Here is a 25,542-nt window from a genome sequence, read left to right as displayed (position 1 = left end):
TTATGTGAAACAGTAATACTTTTCATTTTCAATTTATATGGCAAGAAAAGTACGGTTTGGAGTTCATAATACTAATAGCTCTAACTTGAGCAAATGTGAGACCCATTGCATTGCAAATGCTTGTTTACTTTACTTTTCTTCAGCGGAGCAGAAGTGGAGGTGGCTATACACTGAAGGATACATGACACACAAAAATGGATAATATTGGTGGCTGATTTAGCAAAAATCAGAGTTTAGAAATAAACTTAACTATAACAGTGATATAGTATAAAGCTGGGGAGCTGCCCAACATATCAAAGTTGGGAGGAAATAAGGATGGAGCATTTAATTTACATCAAAGTGGCAAAGGCTTACCCAAATCCAGATTTTATTAAAAATAATATGCCTAAGGTCAGCCAGTGGGGGAAGGCAGCAGTCCCAACCCTCCTGGGACCCCGAGGCTGAAGGTAAGTGTGTGTGTGATGTTTTAAAATGAATGTTTCATGCGTGCGTGCATGTTTGAATGTTATGAGTGTTGTTAATGGATTTACATGCATGTGTGTGTGAAAGAATGAGTGTGTATGATCTTTTAAAATGAATGTTTGGTGTGTGCGTGCATGTTTGAATGTTATGAGTGTTAATAATTGTGCGTGCGTGTGCGAATGAACAAGTGTGTGTGTGTGATGTTTTAGAATGAATGTTTGGTGCGTGCGTGCATGTTTGAATGTTATGAGTGTTAATGGATGTGCGTGCATGCGTGTGTGTGAAAGAATAAGTGTGTGTGAACTCTTAAAATGAATGTTTGGTGCGTGCATGCATGTTTAAATGTTATGAGTGTTGTTAATGGATGCGCATGCATGTCTGTGTGTGAAGGAATGAGTGTGTGTGTGTGCTTCCCACCCACCCCCCTCCCTCCTAAAGCTGCTGGCCGCCACTGGATTTGATTATCTAACGTTAACATTTCTTGTGGTTAAGTGTGTCAATACTGAGGTCCTGTCTTAATGTGAAACACTAGTCAACAATTGTTCACTTAAATGTGGCAGTGGAATCTGTGTTATCGCCTTCATTTGCCCTTCAAGAACTCTTCTACCAGAAAATGTCATGCGTTTGGTGTGCTACAGCATGGCGGGTCGTGTAGTTGTTTGTTTGCACCTCTGTTTGATGGTCTTAAATGTACAATGCTTCTGGACTGTTTTCCTTAACTCAATCTCTGCACCTGGTTCGAGCACTTCAGTATGCTGGTCATCCTTCTGAACTGTGTGACTCTTGGGATGTTTCAGCCTTGTGAAGATGTGAAGTGTGAGTCAGAGCGGTGCACCATACTGGAGGTAAGAGAACCTCTTACAACCTCTTCACACATTTAACCTTTGTATATCAATTTCATTTTAACATAATAAATGAATATCACATAAATGAAGCTACCTTTCAGGATTCCTACATATTCCATCAGAAATACGCCATTTTGTTTTGTCTTTTCTTTTAGCTTGATGAAGGGGGTCTGTCCTGTAAACATTACTATTTATTTACCTGCTATGCTCCTATGCTTATATGTCCAAAGGTGACATAACATACAAAGTGATTTTCCCTTATATTGTGAATGTAGTCTACATTTACATGGTTTGTGTAACATCTGTCCATTCTCCCCAGCTGCCCCTGCATGCTCCTGAAGTGCTTCCTACATTAAATTGGACCACATGAACAATGTTTTAGGGTTTCTGTCTGCACATAACAATTATGTAAATTGTTTGTTTAATGTTTGACATCCTTGAGTCCCAACATTCCATCAAATACACAAGAAACAAATGACCAATTAATAATGCTGTCGCTGAGATGGGAATAAGATTTGACTGATAATACTACTCTTTTCATTTGATCTGGTAAACGTGCTGCTTTGGAGAAATGGGACCCAATTTTTATTAAAAAATTAGTCCCTTTTTATCCTCCAGAAGACGGAATAGTTACTTCAGAGTGTTTATTGACTTCCGGACGTTGACTGAAGATACCAATGAGAAGGTGAGGGTCAAACACCGCCCCATTAATAGGCAAAAAATCATATTGCTCCAGGAAACATTGCTATTGACAACTACTGCTGTTGAGTGGAAGGTGTAGGTTTAAAAAAATCTACTAGAGGAAGTCTTCCTTAAGTGATAGTCAAAAGTCATTCTTACCTTAGGGGCTCTGTCTCTAACTATGCATTTTCCAAACCCCAAGTGACGCTACCCTTCCTTTTTAACCCTGCCCTGCGGTTAAGTAAGATCATGTTTTCCTTCCTCTCACAGTAGAGAAGGGACCAGTGCTTGCTTAAGAAATTAGGACTTTGATTCCCATAAAGGATGACACTTGGCGTTGACTCCAGATTGCAGGAGAAGAATCCTCCACTGCTGATGATCCTTTTAGTATCTTTAGAGAACGTATAGTGAGCTTCACTTACACCAGGGACTTTCTTGCAGTGATAAGCAAACAAAAGCGAGGCAAAATGCAGCCTTGTCTTATGGCATTCCACCCAGGTTACAAAAAGTAAATGACCTATACGATAATAAGGATTATAAAGATCAAACCGTGTTTCTGGTGACAGACCTGAGCTAATGACCAGATTTATTAATTTCCTTTGCAATGCTTTATTAAATGTGGCTGGTGAAGAACTCTCCTGTCCAATCAATTATAGCACCTATTACAGAGCCAGTGGCCTTTCGGATGAGATTTGTCTGGGTAAGAGGAACAGTACTAAATAGATGTCAAGAAATAACAATGCTGTCTTAGCCCATTGTTTCTGTGGGAATCCTGGGTCAGCACCCTTCACATGCTTTGTTTCCAGTTCTACCTTTTTAAGAGAAAGACTAAAATTGTTGCACAGAAATGCTGTAATTACTTTTAATGACTACCATTTGCTCTGGACACTCAATTCCATAAACGCTTAAAAGACAAATACAGGCAGCGATCAACCACATGCAAGTTAGTCTTTGCTCCTTCCTAAAAAGTTCAATTCAGTCTAAACTACTAGGCAAAGTATCCTCTGAGTAGGATAAAGGCAAGCCCAGGCATATTTAAGTATGTTGAGTAAAGTACAGCTAAAGTAACTCTGAACCAGCTATGCTAAGCTATGTTTCCTCTGAAGCTGGCACAAGTACCCCTAGATATGGGTCCTGTAGCTTGCCGTCTATAGAGATAAAACCAGTCTGTCACTGATGAGGCCCAACGTGGCCTAAGCATGTCTGTAGTTATTTCTACATCCTTTTAAAGGTCATGTGGCCTTGCAGTTTGGGCAATACTGTTTCTATTGTGACAATACTAGGACAGATTTGCATGTTACTACCCCTTAGCTATTATGGAAGATTGTATGCCAGAACCTCGAACGCCTTAACAATGCAGTCGGTACCACAACGTCGCCGTTCCCATGCATGCCTTTACCATACATGCCTTTACAACAAATTTTGTCCTAAAATCATGCTTAGTAAAGGAATATGTGGTAATGGCATGTGTAGTTGTATTCTACAACAGCCCTCTTAAAAAACACAAAAAAACGACCCCAACCCTCCCTCACCCACCCTGAGGACTAAAACTACTGTTTGATTCAGTAATCTCACACAATAAACTAAACCTCGTGTTTACGCTATATCCTTTCAAAAACACGACCTTCAATCAAGTTTACACTGATTCAAATGTTTTAAATGGCGAATTTCCCTATTTAGTGGTAAAACACTTACATTGTAAGGGAGAACATTGTAAATAGCACTGAGTCCTAAGGACAATGTTTTTACATCAGATCGATTTCTATGACTGGTGTAACGTTGGCAACCTTCAAGCCGCAACTCTCTTACTTTCGCTTTGTTTACATACCTATCTCAGTGCAACAACAGTAGAAAACAGAATTTATCAAAAGTGCTATGATAGCTCTCTACTTTCCAAAGGTTATCTGCGCCCCTGGTTGCAAGCAAAGGGGGGCTTCGGTGGTTTTGAGTCCAGGCTGCTAAGAATCTTTAAAAAATATTGTAAAGTTTCAAAACCCACATCCTTAACACGAACTGGGATTTCAACTAATAAAAAATAGTTCTATTAGGGTCTTTTAGGTCATTATATCATAAGAGGTTCATTGTTTGACTTCAACATTGCTCTGTCTGAGGACAATTCCCCAAACAACATAATATTATTTAATTTGTCCAATTGTGCATGTGGGATGTCTCTTCATGAGTGTATTCATGACTGTCATTTTGCTTCGAATTGATGCCTCTCAGTATGTGTTGGTGAAGTGCTCTTACACCCTGGTGCAGGCTCTCTCAACTGTTTCTTACTGCTACCTGGTCATCTGATATATGTGCTTGTGGGACAACACCGGTAGAATCTCGGCAACATGTATTCTTGATTGAATTCACTATACATTTTTGATAAAGTCTTACGGTCTAAGTTTCAGTGTCTAAACAATGTGACTACAGTGGTCAGAAGTAGTGGTGGGCGGAACTCACGGGGTTGTACTCCATAGAATTCTGCAGAGGTATACAAAAACTCAGTGAGATGCAAGATGGCTCATCGTGTTGGGATTATCCTAGCATGGTATGCATCCTGAATATCAATCCCAGAATATCAATGGGACACAATGTTGAAGAAATAAAATCTTTAAAAATAAATTGACATGTTCATCTAGATTTTCAGGACCTAACTAACTATATATATATATATATATATATATATATATATATATATATATATATATATAAAAATATACTGACATGGTACAAATATCTTCAAGGTGATAGTATGTAGAGTTAGGAACAGTAAGTCTATAGTTTGAGGTCTGCACTTACCTTTTGATATTTTGTCCCTTGATATTCTTTTACCAGGTCATTCCTGGGGGGTCGATGTTCAGTAGTACAATCTCATGGCATCAAAGCTAGTCCCCTGAGTGTACAACATTATAGAGGGACACATCTCATCAAATGCTTTTGATGTCATTTTATGTGGCATGAGCACACGAAGAGAACTTACAATTCAGTTAATACAAGTAAAAGGAACTGGGTCTAAGATGATGATTATAAGTGGGTCATTGATTTCCAACCCAGTATAACCCCCTGTTTGCTCAGGGGTCTGAATTTCAGGGTGAGTGTTTTTAACACAGCTGCTAATTATCAGATGCATTAAATACCTCAACTTTCTTTACATTTTGGCAGATCAAACCTGACAAAATTTAACAGGGGAAAAGCACACTGTGTTTACTGTATCATGTGGATTTGTGTGTGTTATACACCAAAATCAGCATGTTATTCTCCAGAGACTCCTAACAGGTGCTACTTGTCTCACTCAATAAATAATATACACCATGGTATCGGTATTTATCAGGTGTGATAAATAGCACCTACCATTGTAATCAGGCCCTAAGTGTGAGGTTCGCATTCATTTCAGGAGTCATTAGCAGCAGAATCAGACGTTCACATCCCATAATTCTGGCAGTCCTTAGGAAGGCACAACTTTGTGGAATTTCTTCAGAAAATAGGAGAAAACATAAGCGCCAATAGGTTATACCAATTTATGTTCCTGGGCAGACACTGTACACTTCCTGAGGCATCTCTCTGTGATTTTCAGACAGGTCTTAATTAGGGCTGTGCCAACCGGCAAATACACACCATTCCAAATCTGCATACTTTTTTAAAAAAAACTAGTGATAGGATGCAAAATGCATAGTATTGCTTATTTTTAAAAATAACTATTAGGAACAGCATTGGAAGATGAGGATTCTGGTGTTGCTCAACAGCCATTCACCAAATCCAGTTCTTTGAGAACCATCAGTGTCCCAGTTTTAATTACCCACTACCCATCCTAAATTACCCACTATGGTTTGCACCTTGTGGAAGCTGTCTGCAGAGGAAGCCCTAACCACGGTGCCACACCCCTAGATATGACCTTTTTTTTGGTTATCAAAATTATGACTGGCACCATCCGCCCTGGAATGCCTCGGCTGTGCTACCCTTTCTGGCATGTACCAGTGGTGTGCTGCCCAGAGACATCATGAAGCTGGAAATTGAGGATGGAGAGAACAAGAACCAGGAAACTGTGGATGAGAAAGGTGCACAATTTTTACCAACGCCCCACACACCTTGTATTGCTTCAAACAAATGAAAAGAGGAAATGAAGAAAGACGGTTGCACTGTTCAACGGGACACATGTAGGAAAACCAGTAACAGCTGGGTTCAGTACTAGGGCTCGATTTACTGTGCAATGTACAGATGGATTAAAATCACTAAACTCTTTTTGAGGCAGGATGGACCAGCCTCGCCAAGCAGGGACATCATACAAAAACCTTATTTCTATGACTCCTTTGTCCTCTGCAGCGCTCAGGACGGGCTGAGGCCGACTGTGGGTTCCTTCGTCTTACCCAGACAGGCTGCATGGCACTGCAAGAGGAATCTCCCTGAGAATGTCATGTGCATAATGAAACATGGTAGGGTAGCCTTTATTTCATATAAAATCTTCAATGTCCATCCATGTCCTTCTTAAGGAGCCCACCCACTACGCAAATTAATGCAGCGCCACTGCATGGAACTAAACAAATGCTATCACAGGGTTGTAGAAGGTGAGTAAATGTATCTACTTAGGTGAAAGAGAACGGACATTGGGGTTTTTTGTAAACTAATTCCTCAAGGAACAGGTAAAAAAGCCTCTGAACCTCTTTCGCTTCTTGATTGGTTACATCCACGCCTCTCCCAAAGCATTGTAACAGACACTGTAAACCAGTGCGAGGTTGCACTGTGGGTGTGCAGTACACCTAATGCAGAAGGCTTTTGTAATTTGCAGGTGAAACGTCGGAAAACAAGGAACACCCTCTTTGGACTTGCATATTGTTGTGTGCATGTGGAAAACCACAGTGCCAATCAGGAAAAGAGATTAACAGCAGGTTTGCACGAATGTCAGGGTGTTAACTTTTTTCCCTATAATAGGTTTTATATTTAACAGACATTATGGAAAGAGAGAAGGAAATGCCCTTGATCACGAAATTTGGCCTAGTGAGAAATCCAGGATTAGAGCTCAAGAAACTCTGGGGTAAAACTGACAATTTAGGCACAAGACAACCTGTCCTCACAATGTAACTGAAGCTACTCCTATCTAGCATTTAATAGGGGGATGTCATAAATAATGCCACAAAAGGTCTCAAAACCCTATCAGATGTTTTCAAACAGAAGGATGTTTTTGAAATCTGATTGGTGATGATTGCTGGTGAAGCAGCTTTGGTTAAGAGAGGTGAATAACTATATTATTAGGTCGAGCGTAAGCAGCACACATGTGTTGTGTCTCGACATGCTGTAATCTACTTCTGTGGGCTTTCACCATGCACATCACACACCCATCTCTTTAATTCGTTCTTTGGCCTGCCTTTCAAAATTCCTTTGGTTTGTTAGGTAGATGGTTTAGGTTTGTCCCGCCTTGAGGCTGTTTTGTTACCCCTTGGACATGGATTATTGCACGATCGGTCATATACCTTAGTGTGGGTGTACTACTTTTTAATTTTGCCTCTCACCTTCACACTTGTGGTGGTATTTTGTTTGTTCCTCTAGCATCTCACTGTTACTTTGCTGTGTCTGCCCCCGACAAAGGATGCAAGCTGGAGGGGGATTCTTTTTCATTTATTTATATAGCGCAAGCTATACTGGAAAATTGGAGCCCTTTACATGAGCACCGGTTAAATTTGCAGCCCCATTTCTAAATTCTTCCCAAGTTTAGCAGTTGGAAAATGTACAGACAGGCACCTTTTAAATTGAAAAAACAGAAGGAAAACCCTCAATGCAGCTCTCTCGGAACATCAGGAGAGCCGATACAACAATATTCACCGTTCTCCTGAAACACGCCCCATAATGCTTTGCGGGGCATTCTTTTACAACACATTTTTGCTTATAATGCAGCTTGTGGTGGTCCTAGGGCAATGGGACCATCACCAAGATGTTAAGTGTGACATGCTCGTTCTGTCCCGCTCATCTTCTGGGTCACCACACTAGGCTGGGGTGACCCCAAAATCATAACCTCTCCAACCATTCAATGTCTTTTTAAGCTCTCTCATGGCTGGAGGTTTTGCTTTATAGCTGTGAGTAGTTTGTGTTCTAAAGGGCTTGAATGTAATAATATTCTAGGAGGCCTGATAGACCTGAAAATGGGTAATGCATTATGTCCTCCAGGGGTTGAATATATGGTTACACTACAGTTTTCTCTATTCTTCTCTTTTCATGTGGTTATTCCCCCTAGGGGCTGACTATATGGATACAAGACTCTGCTTTTTCCAAAAACTATTTTTATTGTGGTGCCCTCTAAGGAATGTTCTGACCATTACAGTCTAATGCCAAGTGCATGGAAAAAAAGCACAAACACTGCTTATTTCTGATAAAGGTTTAATGTGATGCATGGCTAAATACTTATAATGTCCTAAAGGTGAAAACTATTGGCTATGCCAGTGCTTGTAGTGTTAGATGTCCCTTTGAAGTGGCTTGGAAAGAAGACCTGAAGTGACTGTGTGACAACACATCACAAAGTGTAAGGATTCATCCTGAGTCCTCGGGACTGCACAACCCATCAGAAACAATTGGTTTACAGTTCCCATGAGAAGTATGAATTAGAATTGTCATTCTTGTCATGGAAAATACGCAATAAAGTGTGTGATTTCTCATCTTTCATTTAGTATTCCTCGCTCATACCGAAAGCAGGTTTCACATCCAGAGGTGCTATTCACGTGTTTCTTCCATCAGGCAGGTTTATTTCCTTCCTGAAAGGATGCTGATGAGTTATGACTTTGGAAGGAAGTAGAAGAGGCCGGCCGTGCCAGAACATGCACGTTATGGGATTAATCGCTTGGTCTAGATCATAGCTCTGTCAATAGCTTGACATATTGACCATAAAGTATATTAGTGAAAGGAGTTCTAGGAAGCGAATGTCATTCCAAACTAAAAGTCCACATGAAGTTGAATGCTGTTTCCATAAGGAAGACTATTGCACCACTTCCAGTATTATTTAAGGAGCCTAAAACATCATTACCACCTGAATTTTATAAAAGGAATTTAGAAGATATATTAATAATTTTTTTTTTTTTTTTTAGTTAGGCCAGGCCTCCATCAAAGTTTAGAATTAAGTGTTAATTGACGATTACCTCCTCAATTTTTCAAAAACTATTCAGCAGATATGTCAATAAAGTCACATTTTTTGTTAGGCTTGGCCTCCATCAAGGTACAGAAATTAGAGTTTTTGATTGAGGTTCTTCCTTAAGATGCAAAAAAAAAAGAGTTCAAACATGCTTTCTGTGAAACAATAGCATTATACACCCGTATTACCCAGATCTAGAAATAATTACCATGTTTCTGTTTTGATTTGTGTACCTTGTGCGCTTGATCTGAATGATGCTACAGACATTCTGACTGAGTTTAATGAAGGTGTAATCACTACGTATTTCACAAACAGACTAAACAGGAAGAAAGATAGTTAGCAGTAAAGATTTCAGATCTTAATGGCGTGTATGGGCAGAACTTCTCCATAGAGATAATTTCATTTTTGTAACTGTCACTGTTGTTGTGTGTTTTTGTGACTACTGATCTCAACGAAATTATGAAAACAGCATGATATCCTTGTGCGTTCCCCTTGCTGAGTTTTGCATTCCACATAGAGTGCATGTCACAATTATCTGCTGGCAGATGGAAAAGTACACACTCCTTTGTGTGTCAGGGATCACGTTTTAGCTCACATTCTGTGTTTTTGTTATGTGTTTACTGTACAGGCATTCGACGACTTCATCTTTGCCTTCTTTGCTGTGGAGATGGTGATCAAAATGGTCGCTCTAGGGATCTTTGGACAGAAGTGTTATCTTGGAGACACGTGGAACCGTCTGGATTTTTTCATCGTGATGGCAGGGTGAGTGGCCAGGGCTGATACATTTGCACTTTTCCAAGGGTCAAAAAATGTCTAGTTTCCTTCCACATGCCAGAAAATATCTACTATGACCTACTGGTGAACTCTTTAGAAACTCGTAGAGTGGGAAGCATTCCTTCACCCTGGTCACGAACACACATGAAAGTGGACAGTTCAGCTGAGGCTGTCATGCTATTGAAACCGTTCACTCACCATTCTTAATAATAAACGTATTGTACTTGAAACAGGTTGTGATGAATTTGTAAAAATCTGAATGGTGACGATCAATACAAATATGTTATATTGCTAGTGGGACAGAGACAAAAACATACATCTGTGCTCTTAGACACAGAGCAATGCCTCCTTAATGTGTGCGATTCACCTGCCCTCTGCTGTATTTCAGGATGTGCCTGTGATCTATACCACAAAACTGACCATGGTTCAGGCTCTGTTGAATTTTCCTTAAACTTTATAAGTGGTGTAATAATGCATATTTACTCATTTTTTGTTTCATTGAATGACCACTGTAATTTGTTTAGCTAAATAAACAGTGATTGAAAACTGTAACCAGCAAATGCTGAGGGCAGCAATACCCTCAAAACTACACTAGTCTGCCGAGTTTAACCCCAGTCATTGAAACTGGTTTCATTGGTTGCTACAATAATAAAAAAAAAAAGGGGGACGTAATTTCGACTTCTAAATACCTTTATATGAACTGTAATTTTAAAATATGATCTGAGAGCTCTACATTATAGTCATATTACTATATACGCCTATAATATATGTTCAACCACTTTTACTCTCAGCACATTTTAAATCTGAAGTGAAGGGTGACATTCCCACGCTCCTTTTTTAGACCATAGAGCTAAAACGGGATGTTTGTGACTCCTCTGTGCAGTCACCTTAATATAAATAAAACAGACTGCAACCCTCTCAGAGGTTTTTCAGGAAACACATTTATCCGGCCAATTGAAAAATGTTAAGCTTACTTCAAACGCTTCATAACATGTAGTCTCTTCAAATAAATGTGTCTGAAAGAACCATTTTTAAAATGATTACCTGATGATTCAAGGAATACCCATCCAGTGTCTGCCGGCGATAGACTCAGCCCCCACACACAGACTTTTTTCTTCCTTTATACTATCCAAAATGAGCTCCAATAAAAATGTGAGGCCATTAGTGATTCACACAGGATGCAGGTTCTCTGTTTCTCTGAGCACTTGTTTATGTTAAAGCTAACCAGAAAAAGCCTAATGTGGTTAGCGGCGGGAAACATCCTTTATTATGATTTTTTTTTACGAGAGTCGTGGTTAACGAAAGCGCAACAATGCTTTTTTTAACCACGACTCCGTTATTTTGTGCCTTAACTACGTATGTTCTGAACAACGAACATGCATGGTTAAGGTACAAAGAAGGGAGTTGGCGAAGGAGGACGACGCAGGTGACAAGGGGTCGACTAAGGTAAGTGGTGGGTTTAGGTTTTGGGGAGGGGGTGGGGGGTCAGGGGGTTTTAGGTTTTGGGGTGGGGTTGGGGGGGTGGGGCGTTTCTGGTTTTGGGGAGGGGGTGGGGGTTAGGGGGTTTAAGGTTTTGGGGTGGGGTTGGGGGGGTGGGGCATTTTTGTTTTTGGGGAGGGGGCGGGGGGTTAGGGGGTTTTAGGTTTTGGGGTGGGGTTGGGGCGTTTTTGGTTTGGGGGAGGGGGTGGGGGTTAGGGGGTTTTAGGTTTTGGGGTGGGGGTGGGGCATTCTTGGTTTTGGGGAGGGGGTGGGGGGTCAGGGGGTTTTAGGTTTTGGGGTGGGGTTGGGGTGGTGGGGTGAGGGAGGTAGGGTGAATGGTGCCTATTAGTAATGATTTTATCAGGAATGCCTTTACAACGAAATATCGTTGTTAAGGCATTTGTGGTAAAATCATTAGTAGTAAGAACGAGGTCGGTGTTCCGACCTCGTTCTTAAGGCACTAGTTGTTTTCAAAGTCGGTGTTCCGTCATACAACCGTTAGCGGCTACAGCGCATACTGACTCAGCTACTTGACATGTATTCTTCTGCTGGAATCATTCTCTTCAGTTTGTTATGATTCAAGTTGGTTACACTACTTTAGATATCACCTATGACTCCCTTCCACCTGAGAATGTTTTCCCAGAATTTTTTTTCATGTAAGAAAAGCCACTGAGAAACCAAATCCGTAGAATTTCTTATCCCTCAGCCAGTTAAGCACAATAAAAGGGCTGACTGGCCAGAAGAACGAAAATAGGAGAGTTACTTAAAAAATGATTACAAATCTCCATGTCACTCTGAAGAGGCCTTTCATTGCCATTTCCCCTGTTGTCAAGTAATATTATTCTGGGGCGATGTTGCTTTTCCTTGATTAGTCAACAGCTCTGCTTCAGTGAAAAGGAATTTGTGATTGCATACATATATATATATATATTACCTAGTGGCGGCCTCCACCAGGTAGTTATAGTCAGGCACAAGTTTCTTAGATTGGGGGGTTGGGAGGAGGAACTAGGGGGGACAAAAAGGAGGGGTCCCAGAACACTTTTTTCCCATTCAGTTTTCCTTAGGAAAAATTGAACAGTGATAGCGCCAAAACTACTGGATGGAATTACACCAGATTTGGCAGAAAGGTAAATCCTGGTCCAGAAAGAGATGTTTTTTGTGGGTTGAGCCTGTGAGTGCATGCGCTAGCTCACGCGTCTCGCTTGAAAGACTCTGCTGTGCTGAGTACAGTGATTGGAGCCTGCCTGTCGCTCACCATTTGTTGGTTTGCATGGTGCTTTTCTTTACAGCCTCGTAATTCGTCAAGGCATGCCTGGCATGGCTTCCATTTCTCTGTGTGGAGCAGGTATCAAACACTAATAGATGCAATTTAATCAGTGCCAGTCCACTGCTACCGACATGCTCGAGGTACTATTTGTTCTTTTTAACTTTGAGTGCCCTGCAAAAAGAAGGCTTGTGACTGGTAAAAACATGCCCAGCAAGTACAAATTTGCAAAGTTTTATTTTTTAAAGCTAACTTTACTTTACTTTGCTCGTGGGCGCTATTGTCAAAAGATGACAATTAATTGTTTGAAATATGCGAGACCCATTACATTGTAAATGCTTGTTTTTTTTTGGTGTAAATTCATCTGGCAGTTTTTGAGAAATTAAGGGGAAAAGACATTTGTATATATTGAGACGCAAAGGATTCACAACATATCCCGATCTCATGATGAGATCTGATTGGCTGTCAATACTACAACCAGGAAGTGTTGACAGCCATGTTGGGACTCGGCAGCTGAGTCCCAGAAAAAAAAGTAAAAAAAAAAAAAGGAAACGGGGCCAGAGTACAGACACCCTGACCCCTTAGCTCTGGTGGTTGGGTCCACAGTTAAATTCTCACCATAAGTCACGGCAGATCCATGGATCTGGCAAAAACAAAAATAAAACAAAGCGGGGGCTCCTGTGCTTCATCTTTTTTAAGCGCCCGGGTGAGCCAAGCCCTGGAGGTATTCTTTTATTGTAATGCTGGGGTGCCTGGCCCCCTCCAGCAGCCCGAGACACCGTCACCTCCATTGCCCCAGAGACCACAACTTCCCTGGGACTAAATTAATTATTGGAGTGGGGAGGCTCATCGGCCTCTCCCACAACCCCAGGGACCTCCACCTTCCCAGAGCTTTAATTAAGTAACACAAGTATGGCCCCCCAGCTACCCTGGGGACTGCTACTCCCTCCGGGCTTTATGAAATAAATAAGGGTGGGCCTGCCCCCCCCAGCCCCGGGAACCACATCTTCACCAGGGCTTTCTTAATATTAAGAGCAGGGAGGCCCAAACGTCCCCCCACTGCCCCAGCGACCACCACCTCCCCGGGGCAAATATTTAAAAAAGTGAAGGGGATCAGTTTCAGACACCCTGTATCCCTGGGACCACAACCTCTCTAGGCCATACTTGTTGGAGGGGGCTACGCGGACCCCCTAAAGGAGCCAATGATGGTCATGGGGACTGCCACCCCCCCAGGGCCGGCTCCTGCTATGTCCCGGGGTGCCCACACCCTCGAAATAACCGATCGCTTTTGCTTGGTGGGAGCTGACCACTCCCACCAAACAAAAGCAAACAAGTACACTTTCTGACAGTGGGACCTGTCAAACAGGTCCCGCTAGCAGAAAGCAGAGTTTACATCTCTGTTCCTTGCACACAGATATGCTTGCAGGGAACAGAGATGAAAGCATTGCTCCAGCAACAACGAAGCTGCTACTTGAAGCAGCTCCCTGCTTGCTGGAGCAATGGGACTGCCGGGGAGGCCTTCAGGCTCCACCTTCGGTCCCAGATAGCCCATAAAGGGCTAAAACAAATATTTTTAAAAAATGAATAGCTCAACTGTGAAGGTCACAGACCCTCACACTGAGTGTTGAGGGTTTGAGTCCAGGTGTATCCCTAGTCATTTCCCTCCATTTTTTTTGAAGTGCAAATGTTTAAGGATCATACTGAAAGGTGATCTTACACTTTTTAAATGTCAAATAGATTTTTCTTTTAAATTCTGTAGAAATATCTCATTCTAAGTATATCATACATCAAAACCTAAAAAAAACTCTTTGTCTCACTCCCTCTCACTCTCTTTCTCTCTCTCTTTTAATCTATTTCTCCCACTCCACTCCCAATCAGACACTTATGCACCCACTCACAGACCCACTCAGAGATTCATGCACCCACTCACAGACCTACTGAGACCCTCATGCACCCACTCACAGCCCTAGTCAGGCCCTCACGCACCCACTCACAGACCCACTCAGACAGTTACGCACCCACTCACAGACCCACTCAGACTCTCACACACCCACTGACAACCTCATGCACCCACTCACAGACCTGCACACACACACACTGACACATCCACTAAAACACAGATGTATGCACTCTCACACCCAGGCAGACACTCTCATACCGACTCTCAGACCCAGATACACTCTCTCACACCTATTCCCACTCCCAGAGAGGCCACAGCCAGCTTTCACCACGCATGGCACAGTGTGGGGTTGGGCAGTTAGGAGGGTTGGCCACAGTGTGCGGCTGCAGGCCAGGTCTTGCGGGCAACATCCGCTGTGCGTGGTGCAAGGTTGGGTGCTTATAGGAGTTTAGCCTCAGGCACTGGGGAAAACTGTAAAAAAAAATAGAACAGGGTCCGATATGGCCACCCTGCAGCCCTGGGGACCACCACCTCCCTGGGGCTATTCTATGTTGGAGGGGGGGAAAGTCTATGATGGACCTGGTGACCGCTACCCCCCAGGGTCACCTTCTGCTATGTCCTGGGGTGTCCACCCCGTGACATAGCTGTTTGTGTGCCACCAAGCCACAGTAAACACTCTGATCTAAAGAAGGGAGAGCTGTAAATCAGTTCTCCCTACATCGGAGCAGAGGTTTTCTCTGTCTGCCTGCCCGCAGAGATGCAGGCAGACACACAGATGAACCTGCTCTCAAAGAGAGGGACCTGCTATAGCATTTCTCTCTCTGTGACAGCAATGCTGGCTCCTGCAGGAGACGGGGAGCCAACAGGGACTGTGGAGGTCATCAGGCTCCCGCCTCGGTCCCCAGCATTGAGACTGGGTGCCCTGGGGACACCCAGGTCATGTGTCCGGCCCGCAGGGGATGGGGTCCCAGGGGCCAAGATCGACCCTGGGGAGGGAGGACCACGCGGCCCCCTCCCCGAAATAATAAAAATGATTAGGCCGAGCCCTGGGGGAAGGGGTCTCCAGTGCCAAGATTAGCCTGGGGAGGAGGGCAGATTAGTCCCCCTCCCTCCCAATAAAATAAAATAATTAGGCCACGTCCCAGGGGACGAGTTCCCGGGGCTGAAATCGGCCTGGGGAGGGGGGCTACATGCCCCCAACCCCCCCAAAAAATGAAATATTTATGCTGGGCCCTGGGGAATGGTGTGTCCTGGGCAGATATCGACCTGAGGAGGGGGGGCACTCAGGGTTGGGATTTTATAGGGGTTGGCTGCAAGAGCCCTGTGGCCAACCCCTGAGGTGCACGGCCAGCGTGGGGTTGGATGGTCATAGGGTTTGATCTCCGGGACAGGCAGCAGGCTATGCCCTTCGGACAACCCCCACTGCGCATGGCCAAACTTCATGCACAGCCCAGGTTTCGGTGGCCATAGGGGTTTTCCGCAAGGTCTGACCACAGGCCAGGCCCTGTGATCATCCGCAACTGTCCAGAGGTTAAAGGCGGATTAATGTAAAGTAATGAAAATTAGTTTACGTGAATAAAAACACAGAAATTCACTGAAAAAAAAACACAGGTTATAGTGACATTATAGTTAGGAAAAATATTTTTAAAAATCATAAAAATTCACTAAAAAACAAAGGTTACAGGGAGGTTGTGGTTTGGCTCACATTTTGAACATACAAAACCACAGTGATTCACTTGTTATAGTTAAATGTATCTCAAGTAACTATAACTCGTGCCCTAAAGTAGCTATAACTTTGTTCCCTGGCCATGCAATGCTAATTACCCCACAAATTACAGCACTCATGACATCTTTGATAACATCACTAATAATATTAATATAGTATTTGTAGTAACATTTTTGATGAAAAAACTGTGCATTACGGGCACGCAAGTTATAGTTACATTAGGACACAGGTTATAGTTACTTGAGACAAGGTGGCCCCCAGGGCTGCGGGGGTGTGTGGAGTGGCCCCTGCATTTGATTTCTACTTCTGCCCTGGGGGAATGGCGGTCCCACAGACTGTGTTGGAGACCGTGCTTGTTTTTCTTGCCACAAAGTTATCACAAGTTTGTGGCAAGAATGTTTAAAAAAAGTGTTTTTTGTCTCCTGTGGGTCCCTCTTGTACCCCACACCAGAGCAAGGAGGTCAGGGTGTCTCTACACTGGCCCCTTGTCCTATTTTTTAACTTGTTTTGTGGGACTCGGCTGAAGCTGAGTCCCAAAATGGCTGCCAATTCTTTCTGGTTGACAGCCAATCAGTCATCTCTCTGCGCAAGATTATTATTATTCATGAATTCTTTGTGTCTCTAGATGTCTATATTTCTTTTTCTTTTAATTTCTCAAAAACTACTGAACGAATTTACTCCAAACAAGAAAAGGGCTTCTTTCTGGACTAAAAGCTACCTTTCTGCCAAATTTGGTGTAATTCCGTTTAGCAGTTCGGGCTGTAGTCATGTTTAAAATCCCTGGAATTGACATGGGAAATGCAACTTTTTTGACCCCTGCCCCCCAATTTTTCTCAGCCCCAGCTTGACGGAACACCCTGAAACTTACCCTGTAAAACAAGATTGTCAGGAATACTTTTTTGGGCAGTATATATACATATGTGTATATATAACTTTAGTGCCGCTTCACGAATCTCCAAGACATTTTCAAAACGTATACTTTAGTTGGTTCAGCTGCTGTCTTTAAAATTTCAGGGTGATCCGTCAAGAGGGGGCTGAGAAAAAGGGGGGGTCCCAAAATGCATTTTGCCCACTTATGTTTGGACATGCCTAAAGCCCAAACCGCTGAAAGGAATTATAATAGATTTGGCATGAAGCTAGATCCTGTTCCACAGATTCTGCTTTGTGTGATTTGGTGTAAACCCCTTCAGTAGTTTTGGAGATATTAAAGGTAAAAAATATAGATATCTAGGGGCGCAGATCCTCCCTGTATCCAATTAATCCTGACATCCGACTGACTGCCAACAATTCAACAATTAAGTGTTGGCAGTCATTTGGGGACTCTGCTTCAGCCGAGTCCCACAAAAAAATACAATAAAAAGAAAAGGGGCGAGTGTAGGGACACTTTGATCCCTAGCCTGGGTGCAGGGGTCCAGAAGGACCCTGCCAGAGCTATAAAATATTTTTTTGAAAAATAATCTTGGAAAAAAACTGTGGATGGATCCACTGATTTTTCTGAGATTTCTTTTTTTTAAACTCAGTTTCCAGCCCTTTTTCTTTTACCTGGCCCCCAGGTGGGCCAAGTCCCGGGGGAGTTGGGGGCTTAAAAAAGGAGGGGAGCACATTGGGCCCCCCACCAAGGGCTTATATGAGCCTCTGGGACCACCACCTCCTCAGGGTGATGATGAAAATGTAGGCAGGGGGGCCACGTGGCCCCTTTGGGGACCACCACCTTCCCGAGGCAAGATACATTTACAATAGTAGGGGTGGATCCTGTGAACCCTCTCAGGCCCCAGGGACTACGTTTCTATTATATGCGAGGGAGCCGTGCAGCCCCACCCTCATTCCGGGGACCACCACCATCCCGGGGCAATTCAGTCAAAATGGTGGGGACCATCACCTTACCAGGGCCAACTCCTGCTATGTCCTGTGGTGCCCACCCCGGAACATAGATATTGCTGTGACTTGGCAGGAGCTTTGACAACTCCTGCCAAGTCAGAGCAAACACTCCACTTCCTGCAGACCAAAGCTGTCAAAGGAGAGGTTCCATCTCTTTCCTTGCCCACAGAGATGCGGGCAGGGAAGGAGATGAAACGATTGCTCTTGCACACAGGGAGCTGCATGTTTAACGCCCCGGGCATAACCACCTCCACCAGGCAAGTGCTTTGCAATGTATGCAGGAGGCCCTCACGACCACTCCGTGCCCTGGGGACCAACACCTCCCCAGGGCAAATGCTTCAAAATGTATGCAGGGGGTCTGCTTGTCTCCCCTTACCCCAGTGACTGTCACCTCTATGGGGCAATGAATGTAATGTGTGCGAGGTGCTCAGGCAGCCCCTCTGGTGCCTCCCTGGGGCAAATGCTTTCAAATGTATGCGAGGGGCTCACGCAGCCCCCCAAACCATGGGGACTGCTACCCTCCAGGGTAAATGCATTGAAATATATGTGGGGGGCTGCGTGCCCCCCCTAGCACCGGGGACTGCCACCTCCCCAGGTAAAATGCCTTGAAATATATGAAGGGGACCTGACACCTCTTCAGGGCAAATGTCTTGAAGTGTAAGGGAGGGCCCACGGACCCCCCGGGCCCTGGGGACCTCCACCTCTGCAGTGAAAATGCCTTGAAATATAGGCAGGGGCTCCCATGGGGCCCCCCCTGGCCCTGGGGACTGCCACCTCCTGGGGCAAACACAATATAAGGAGGGGGCTGCCCAGCACCCCTCCTCAAGCCTGCCCAGCACCCCTCCTCAAGCCATTTATGGCCAGGAGGCTGCCACCTCCCAATGCCGTACTTCTTCTACCTTCAAAGGTGCTCACCCTCAGGAGGTAGCTGTTTGCTTTTGCTTGGTAGGAGCTTACAACTCCCATTGTGTAGGAGCAAAAAATCCACTTTCAGCAAGCGGGAAGTGTCAAACTGCTCCCGCTTGCTAAAAGTCGGATATTTCATCCCTTTCCCTTCCCTCTAACATGCCAGCAGGAAAAGAGATGAAAACATTGCTCCTACATTGCATCGAACTGCTATTTAAAGCAGCTCCCTGCGTGCAGCTGCAATGTCCGCCCCCACTGGAGATGGGAGACGGTGAACCGCGGGGATCTTGAGGCTCCCTTTGCAATCCCCATAGATTTTCCTGGGTACTGAAATCGGCCTAAGAAAGCAGCCCACATCGCTCCCCGTCATTTAATAAAATCAACATTTGGCCCCAAGGAGGTGGTGGTCCCCAAGGCCTGGGAGTCCTTATGCCCCCCCTTTAAAATATTATTAGAATAGCCCCTGGAAGGTGGTGGTCCCCAAGGCATGGAGGCCGTGCTCTCCCCATATTTTTTAAGTTGTAGCCCCAGGGAGGTGGTGTTCCCTAGGGCATGGGGGGTTCCATGCACCCCCCCATATTTATTTATTTTGTGCCATGAAGGTGGTGGTCCCCGGGATCTGGGGTGTCCTTATGGCCCTCCTTTAAATATTATAAGAATAGCCTCAGGGAGGTGGTGGTATGGGGGCCCACACCCACCCCATATTTTAAAAAATGTAGCTCCAGGGAGGTAGTGATCCCTGGGGCACTGTGCGGACAGTGCAACTCCCCATACATTTTTTTATGTTGTCACGGACCATGGGAGGTGGTGGTCCCCGGGAGCCGGGGCATCCACACAGCCCCCCCACATTGTTTTTAAAATTATTTTGGAGGTGGTGGTCCCCAGGGCATAGGGTGGCCCCTGTGACCAATCTAAGTATATATATTTAATGTTGTTCCCTTAAAGCTCCAAACTGCTTTGGTCATGCATGGCACAGGGTTTGGAGCTTCAAGGGGGTTGACCGCAGGGACTGGTCACAGGCCAGACCCTGTGGCCAACCCCGGTGAGCATGGGCAAAGGCTGTGTGTGGCACAGGGTTGGCTGGTTATAGGTGGCTGGCCAAAGGACACCATATGATTTCCTATGTGATATACCCTTCAGGGACAACACATTATGTTGATTATCAGTTACCTCACATTCATCCATTAAAAAATTGAAGCACAAACATTTCTCTTTAAGAAATTAAGACATTACCATCATAGGCTGCTTTAACACATTGCTTCACCACATATGAAGATCACATGACAGGTATAATGATTTTATCCCAGGGATTAGAGCACACATGTTTTGGAATGTTTTAAAGTGTGACATTACACCTAATAACTGTTCTCATTCTGATGATAATTGTAGTACCTACTGGAAAATTCTAATCTTGGTTATGGATCAGATACAGAATGGGATTTGGTTTGAGTGCTTTTTGCACTGCCTTAGCTGGCATCTTTGTAAAATTTATTTTTAATATATTGAAATCACAATTATTAAACATAATATAAAAAGCTATTTGGCTGAGCAATTAAAAGGGACTGAGTCCCAATGCCCTCATCAAGTGGCTACAACTGCTTTGGATGCTCTTTCAAGAAAAGCTTATTTTTCTTGGCAAATGATAAAAAATGGGTCTCTAGTTGGCAGAACTTTGCATCCTGTCCAAATATGGACCAGAATGCTAGTCAGAGAATGTTTAATGTATTTTAAATTAACCTGTGCTCACCCTTTCGTAGCTTAGCATGGAGCAGTCAGGCTTAACATAAGAGGCAATTTGTAACGTATTTATGCATCACACACCCAGTAATTCAAAGAAAGCACCACAAAAAGACTCCTTAAAGGTTTAGAAAAACAGAGGATATTTATCTGCGTAATACAAGACCAGAATTATAAAAATCCTTTCAGTAGAAGTTGAAATATTAATTTGTAAAGATTAAACAAAAAAATAGTCCTTGGAAGTCACTAGCGGTCAAAAAGGTTACTTGAGGTCACTAGGAACTAGTGAATCCAAAGTTCAGGCTCAGCGCGATTGAGGGTAGGCTGGCTACAGAACCCATGAAGGGTCCACTGAAGAAGTAGCTTGCATGGAGCAAGCATCAACGTCGAAGAGCAAATGCAAAAGTGATGCAGTAATATTTTTAAAGCAGTCAGGTCCTGCATCTGCGTTGAGCCCTGTAGAAATGAATCCAATATGTCACTTTTGAGGCATGCAGAACGCCTTTGTTGGACCACATAGGCTGTGATCCGCTGTCATCGAACAGCCTCTGCTTCTGCATCTAAGGGGTGATTTGTCGGTTCTGACCGGCGCAGTGGTGATGATGTGTCCATTTTTAGCAGAAAGCAGCTGCAAAACCCACTTCTGAGGTCCAGTATTGGAGAGAGACACCTCATACAAGGGCAGAACTAACAGATGGCAGAGTCCGGCAGCACCAGGAGAGTTGCAGACAGTCTTTGATGTCCCTGAGACTGCAGAAGTACAGGGGGCAAGCCGCTGGAGTCACTCTGGGTTCAAGTGAGATGGGTCCAGTCCTTGTCTTCAGCAGGGCAAAGATCAGTAGGCAGCAGGGTAGCTCAGCAGAGCAGAGAAGCAGTTCCTTAGAACAGTCAGTCAAGGCAAAGTGGCAATCCTTACAGCACAGCAGTCTTTACTACAGCAGAGTTCTTCCCAGGTCCAGTAGTTTACTGATTTGCTGTGATCAGAGCCCTAGTACTTATACCCAAATGTGCCTTTGAAGTGGAGTTAACTTCAATGCAGCTCTTTGAAGTACACAGGTCCTCCTTTCACCCCAGCCCTGGCTCCACACTACCAGTTGGGCGTAATCAGCCCTTTTTGTGGGACAGGCACTTCCCTATTCAAGTGTGTCAGCTCCCCTCCATCCTTCCTGCCTAAGAAGACCCATAAGCATGCAGATGAATGCAGATGAGCCCTTTATCATACCCACCCTTACTGCGTTTGTGGCTGTCTAGAGGGAATGCACAAAGAGTAGCTGTCACCCAACGCAGACGTGTATTGGAGACAAGCTGTTAGGCACACAGACCAGTAAGAGCAGAGAAATGCCCACTTTCTAAAAGTGGCATTTCCAAAATAGTAATATTAAATTTGACTATACCAGTAAAGAGGATTTATCATTACTATTCCAATAATTTGAAATATGATGTAGCTACTGCGTTCTGATCCGGAATTACAGCGTAAAGGTATAGTAAGGAATTTGCAATGTTAGCCTATGAAAGTGGTAGGCCTAACAGTAGTGGAAAACTTACAACTTGCATGTCCTGCCTTTTACTTTCATAGCACCAAGCCCTATGGGCTATGAGGGCCTACCTTAGGGGGGACTTATATGTAATAAAAGGGGAGTTTAAGGCTTAGCAAAAGGTTTAAAATGACTAGTCGAAGTGGCAGTGAAACTGCGCACACAGGCTCTGCAATGGCAAGCCTGAGACAGGTTTGAGGGCTACTTGTCTGGGTGGCACAATCAGTGCTGCAGGCACACAAGTAGCATTTAATTTACAGGCCCTGGGTAGATGGTATACCACTTTACAAGGGACTTACAAGTAAATTAAATATGCCAATTGCGTGTACACAAATGTTACCATGTTTTGGGAGAGAAGGACATGCACTTTAGCACTGGTCAGCCGCAGTCATGTGCTCAGAGTCCTAAGGCCAACAAAAAGATACAGCAAATATGTGAGGCAAACAGTCAAAAAGATTGGGGTAGACCGTCCTATGGATGTCAATTCTAATAGCCCATATAGTCACAGATGTCATTCAAACCTAAAGTACTGTCACCAGAAGGGACATAAACCATCAATAGGTGTGTTTTAGTAATTGTTAAGATAAACAGACCTTGTCAGAGGTCTGGCAGACTCACACCATCTGTACTTGGAATGGAGAACAGTGGTACTGCTGAGCATATATCATCAAAGTCAAATCCCTGACTCCCAAAGATTTTCCGTATAAAAAAAGCTGTAAAGCTTCTCAATCAGATACACATATTACAGATTATATGATTCTCAAGTCTCCTTGTGTGATGCTAGGCACATTTACATTGGCGAATGTTGTATTGTTAAGGGTATAGGTTCACCATATACTTTAAAAACAAGTCATGTAAGATTAGGTTGCCCCTCCTGACCAAATAGAGAAAATGCAGTAACATGGATAGTGAGTTTGTGACATGAATGGCAGAGAAATACATAGAGTGTCACTAAGATACAACCACTAGGGTCGCTGTAGATCTCACACCCTACTAAACGAGTGTTTCATATCTACAAATAACTAACTTGCCAATCTGTAGAACCTGGTTCTACGTTTTAGCTTTTGAAGAGCAGCTCTGTGAAAATGATAATATGGCCAGCAAATGTAACTGATTGGGGAGTACTTTTTCTTAATCTGGTGAGAACTAGCATTAATTATATTGTCTGTGTTGGCAATGCAGTTACCACTGCAGCTAGTGTCTATTGTGGCATTAATTAAACAGTGAATTTTACTGCCATTATATAGTCTTATACCAGAAAACAATTATCTTCAAAGAACCTGCACATGCCAAAACTGACAGAACTCATCTTCGAGTAATAACACTTTTTATTACATAGCTTGAGTAACCTGTAACTGCATGAGATCTGGTAATCTAATCGCTTATATAAATCCTAGTCATACCTCCTTTATGTCCTATCAGTCACTCCCTGCCCCCTTCACCTTACTTTTGCAGATTATGTTTTGTCCTTTTAGGGCGTTTTTTGATCTTGTTCGCTTCTTCCGTCTTTCCGATCTGCGCATTTTTCCCTTGCTTGCCATCAGCAAATATCTGGTGCGGCAAAACAAGTGTGAGTCCTCACAAATAGGTGCCCCCACCAGCAACCACCGGCTCAAATTAAGAAATGAAGCAGAAGTTCGTACTAACCTTTGTAAGAGCATGTGCTCTGACTACCTTCCAATAATAGACGTGCAAGGTAGAAGCACAGAGAATTCAACTGCAACAGCTCTTGGTAGGTAGGGCCGGAAGTTCTTGGATATAATTAGACCTGGTTGAAATCTACAGGAGTTAGGTTTTGTAAAAGAAAACGTGAAAACGATAGTTAAATGAGTCATCTAATGAATGACTGCAAAATAGGTTTTAGAATAGGACAAGATATTAAAAAAAGGTTCTTTTCAGAAACCTTATCAGTAGTTTTTGCTGATACTGTAAGGGAACAAGCTTTCTTCTTTTTCAGTGAATGGTCCCGTAAGGAGGGACAAGTGACTGTGAACACAGCGATATTACCCTTTGAATTGCCAACTTAACAAGTAAGATCTGGAACAAGACCAGTCAGGAAACATGAACTTGGAGCAAATGAGGCCAGCAGAGGAAGGAAAAGGGTATGTTGGCATGGGTAAATGGGAAAATGGCCTCCATGAATGTCAGCTCAGTAGGATGTGGCAGACACAGAAATGGATCAGAGGTAGTGGGGATGTCAGCCCTGGGTTGAGCCTTGCTGGCGTTAGGAATCCTGTTATGCAATGTGATGTAACTGCATGTTTCTATAACAACGGTGGAGTCCGTTTAGGTTGCATCATGATGTTTCAATTTTCACATTCTAAACCAATAATAGAAACTTTGAAACATGACATATAACAGTTCCTCAGCTTCTCCTGAGCTGCAGGTCATAGGGAGGCATGTTCCTTACTAGGCATGCACATAATGTATGTAATCTTTTATTCACACTTACACCCAATCAGGGAGTTTCCATCTTGGATAGTCATGTTTTTCTCCACCACTCCTACCACCTTCTTATCACCGTTGGAGTGAATCTTGATAACGGCAGCTCACTCTACCGTGTTCAGCAACCCACCTCACGCGTTGCTCATTATCTCCTTCAGAACCCAGGAATAAAATTAGAGAGGCTCTAATTGCACGGTGCTTGGGTAACTTATTTTGAAGCTTCTGAGGTAATTGCAGTTTTAACGGCGGGAACGCCAACCTAATAAGTGGGTTTCTTTCTTCTGTAAGTGGACTTGGGAGCAATAGAGCTATTAAGAGGCCCTTCCCTGAGGCGGCACAGTGCTGAGAGGCGGCTGCCCAGCCTTCCGCTTGCCCTGTTCAGCTTTCTTAAGTGAGCTGATTACACTAATAACAGAGGGACCAGCACAGAACTGTTGATAAGTCAAAAAAACAGCAATGCCTCCCAAATAAATAGATCCCCGCTGACAGGGACACGCGGTACTCAGACGAGTTTCCACCCCCGAACATGGTTCCGCGTGTCTGCTTCATTAGGCTCCTTGTGAACTTCAGCGTGAAGCGGTTTAAGCTTCCTCCTTCCCCTGCCAACACTATAGCACCCCTCTCCCATTTTCCTTTCTTCAGAGCTACAAGGTTGTGATGAAGTTATTTTTAGGAGTACACGAAGTGCATCTATGGGATGTCTTGTGTGTCTAACGCTCACTTTACTTTCTCATAAATCCTAGAGTGATGCAACCCATGAAGGCCTGAGAGGGGGGATAGACATTGATAGCTAAAGAAGATCGAGAAC

At 43.7% G+C, this 25,542-nt stretch overlaps 1 protein-coding gene across 4 annotated transcripts in view; it reads left to right on the top strand.

The window, feature by feature from the left end:
- Positions 1-1,199: 1,199 nt before the first annotated feature.
- CACNA1H (calcium voltage-gated channel subunit alpha1 H) overlaps positions 1,200-25,542 on the top strand; it is a 731,062-nt gene continuing 706,719 nt past the window's right edge. For 2 of the 4 annotated variants that reach the window (XM_069210130.1, XM_069210129.1), the window contains exons 1-2: positions 1,200-1,307; positions 9,719-9,852. In XM_069210130.1, coding sequence (XP_069066231.1) covers positions 1,215-1,307; positions 9,719-9,852 — 227 coding nt within the window. In that variant the 5' untranslated portion in view covers positions 1,200-1,214. The remainder of the gene's footprint in view (positions 1,308-9,718; positions 9,853-25,542) is intronic. The other 2 variants (XM_069210128.1, XM_069210127.1) reach the window with 1 other exon arrangement.

Source organism: Pleurodeles waltl, chromosome 10 (assembly GCF_031143425.1).
Source record: "Pleurodeles waltl isolate 20211129_DDA chromosome 10, aPleWal1.hap1.20221129, whole genome shotgun sequence".
Classification (NCBI taxonomy): Eukaryota; Metazoa; Chordata; class Amphibia; order Caudata; family Salamandridae; genus Pleurodeles; species Pleurodeles waltl.
Note: the sequence above shows the minus strand (reverse complement) of the source record. Positions and strands in the feature narration are given on the sequence as shown.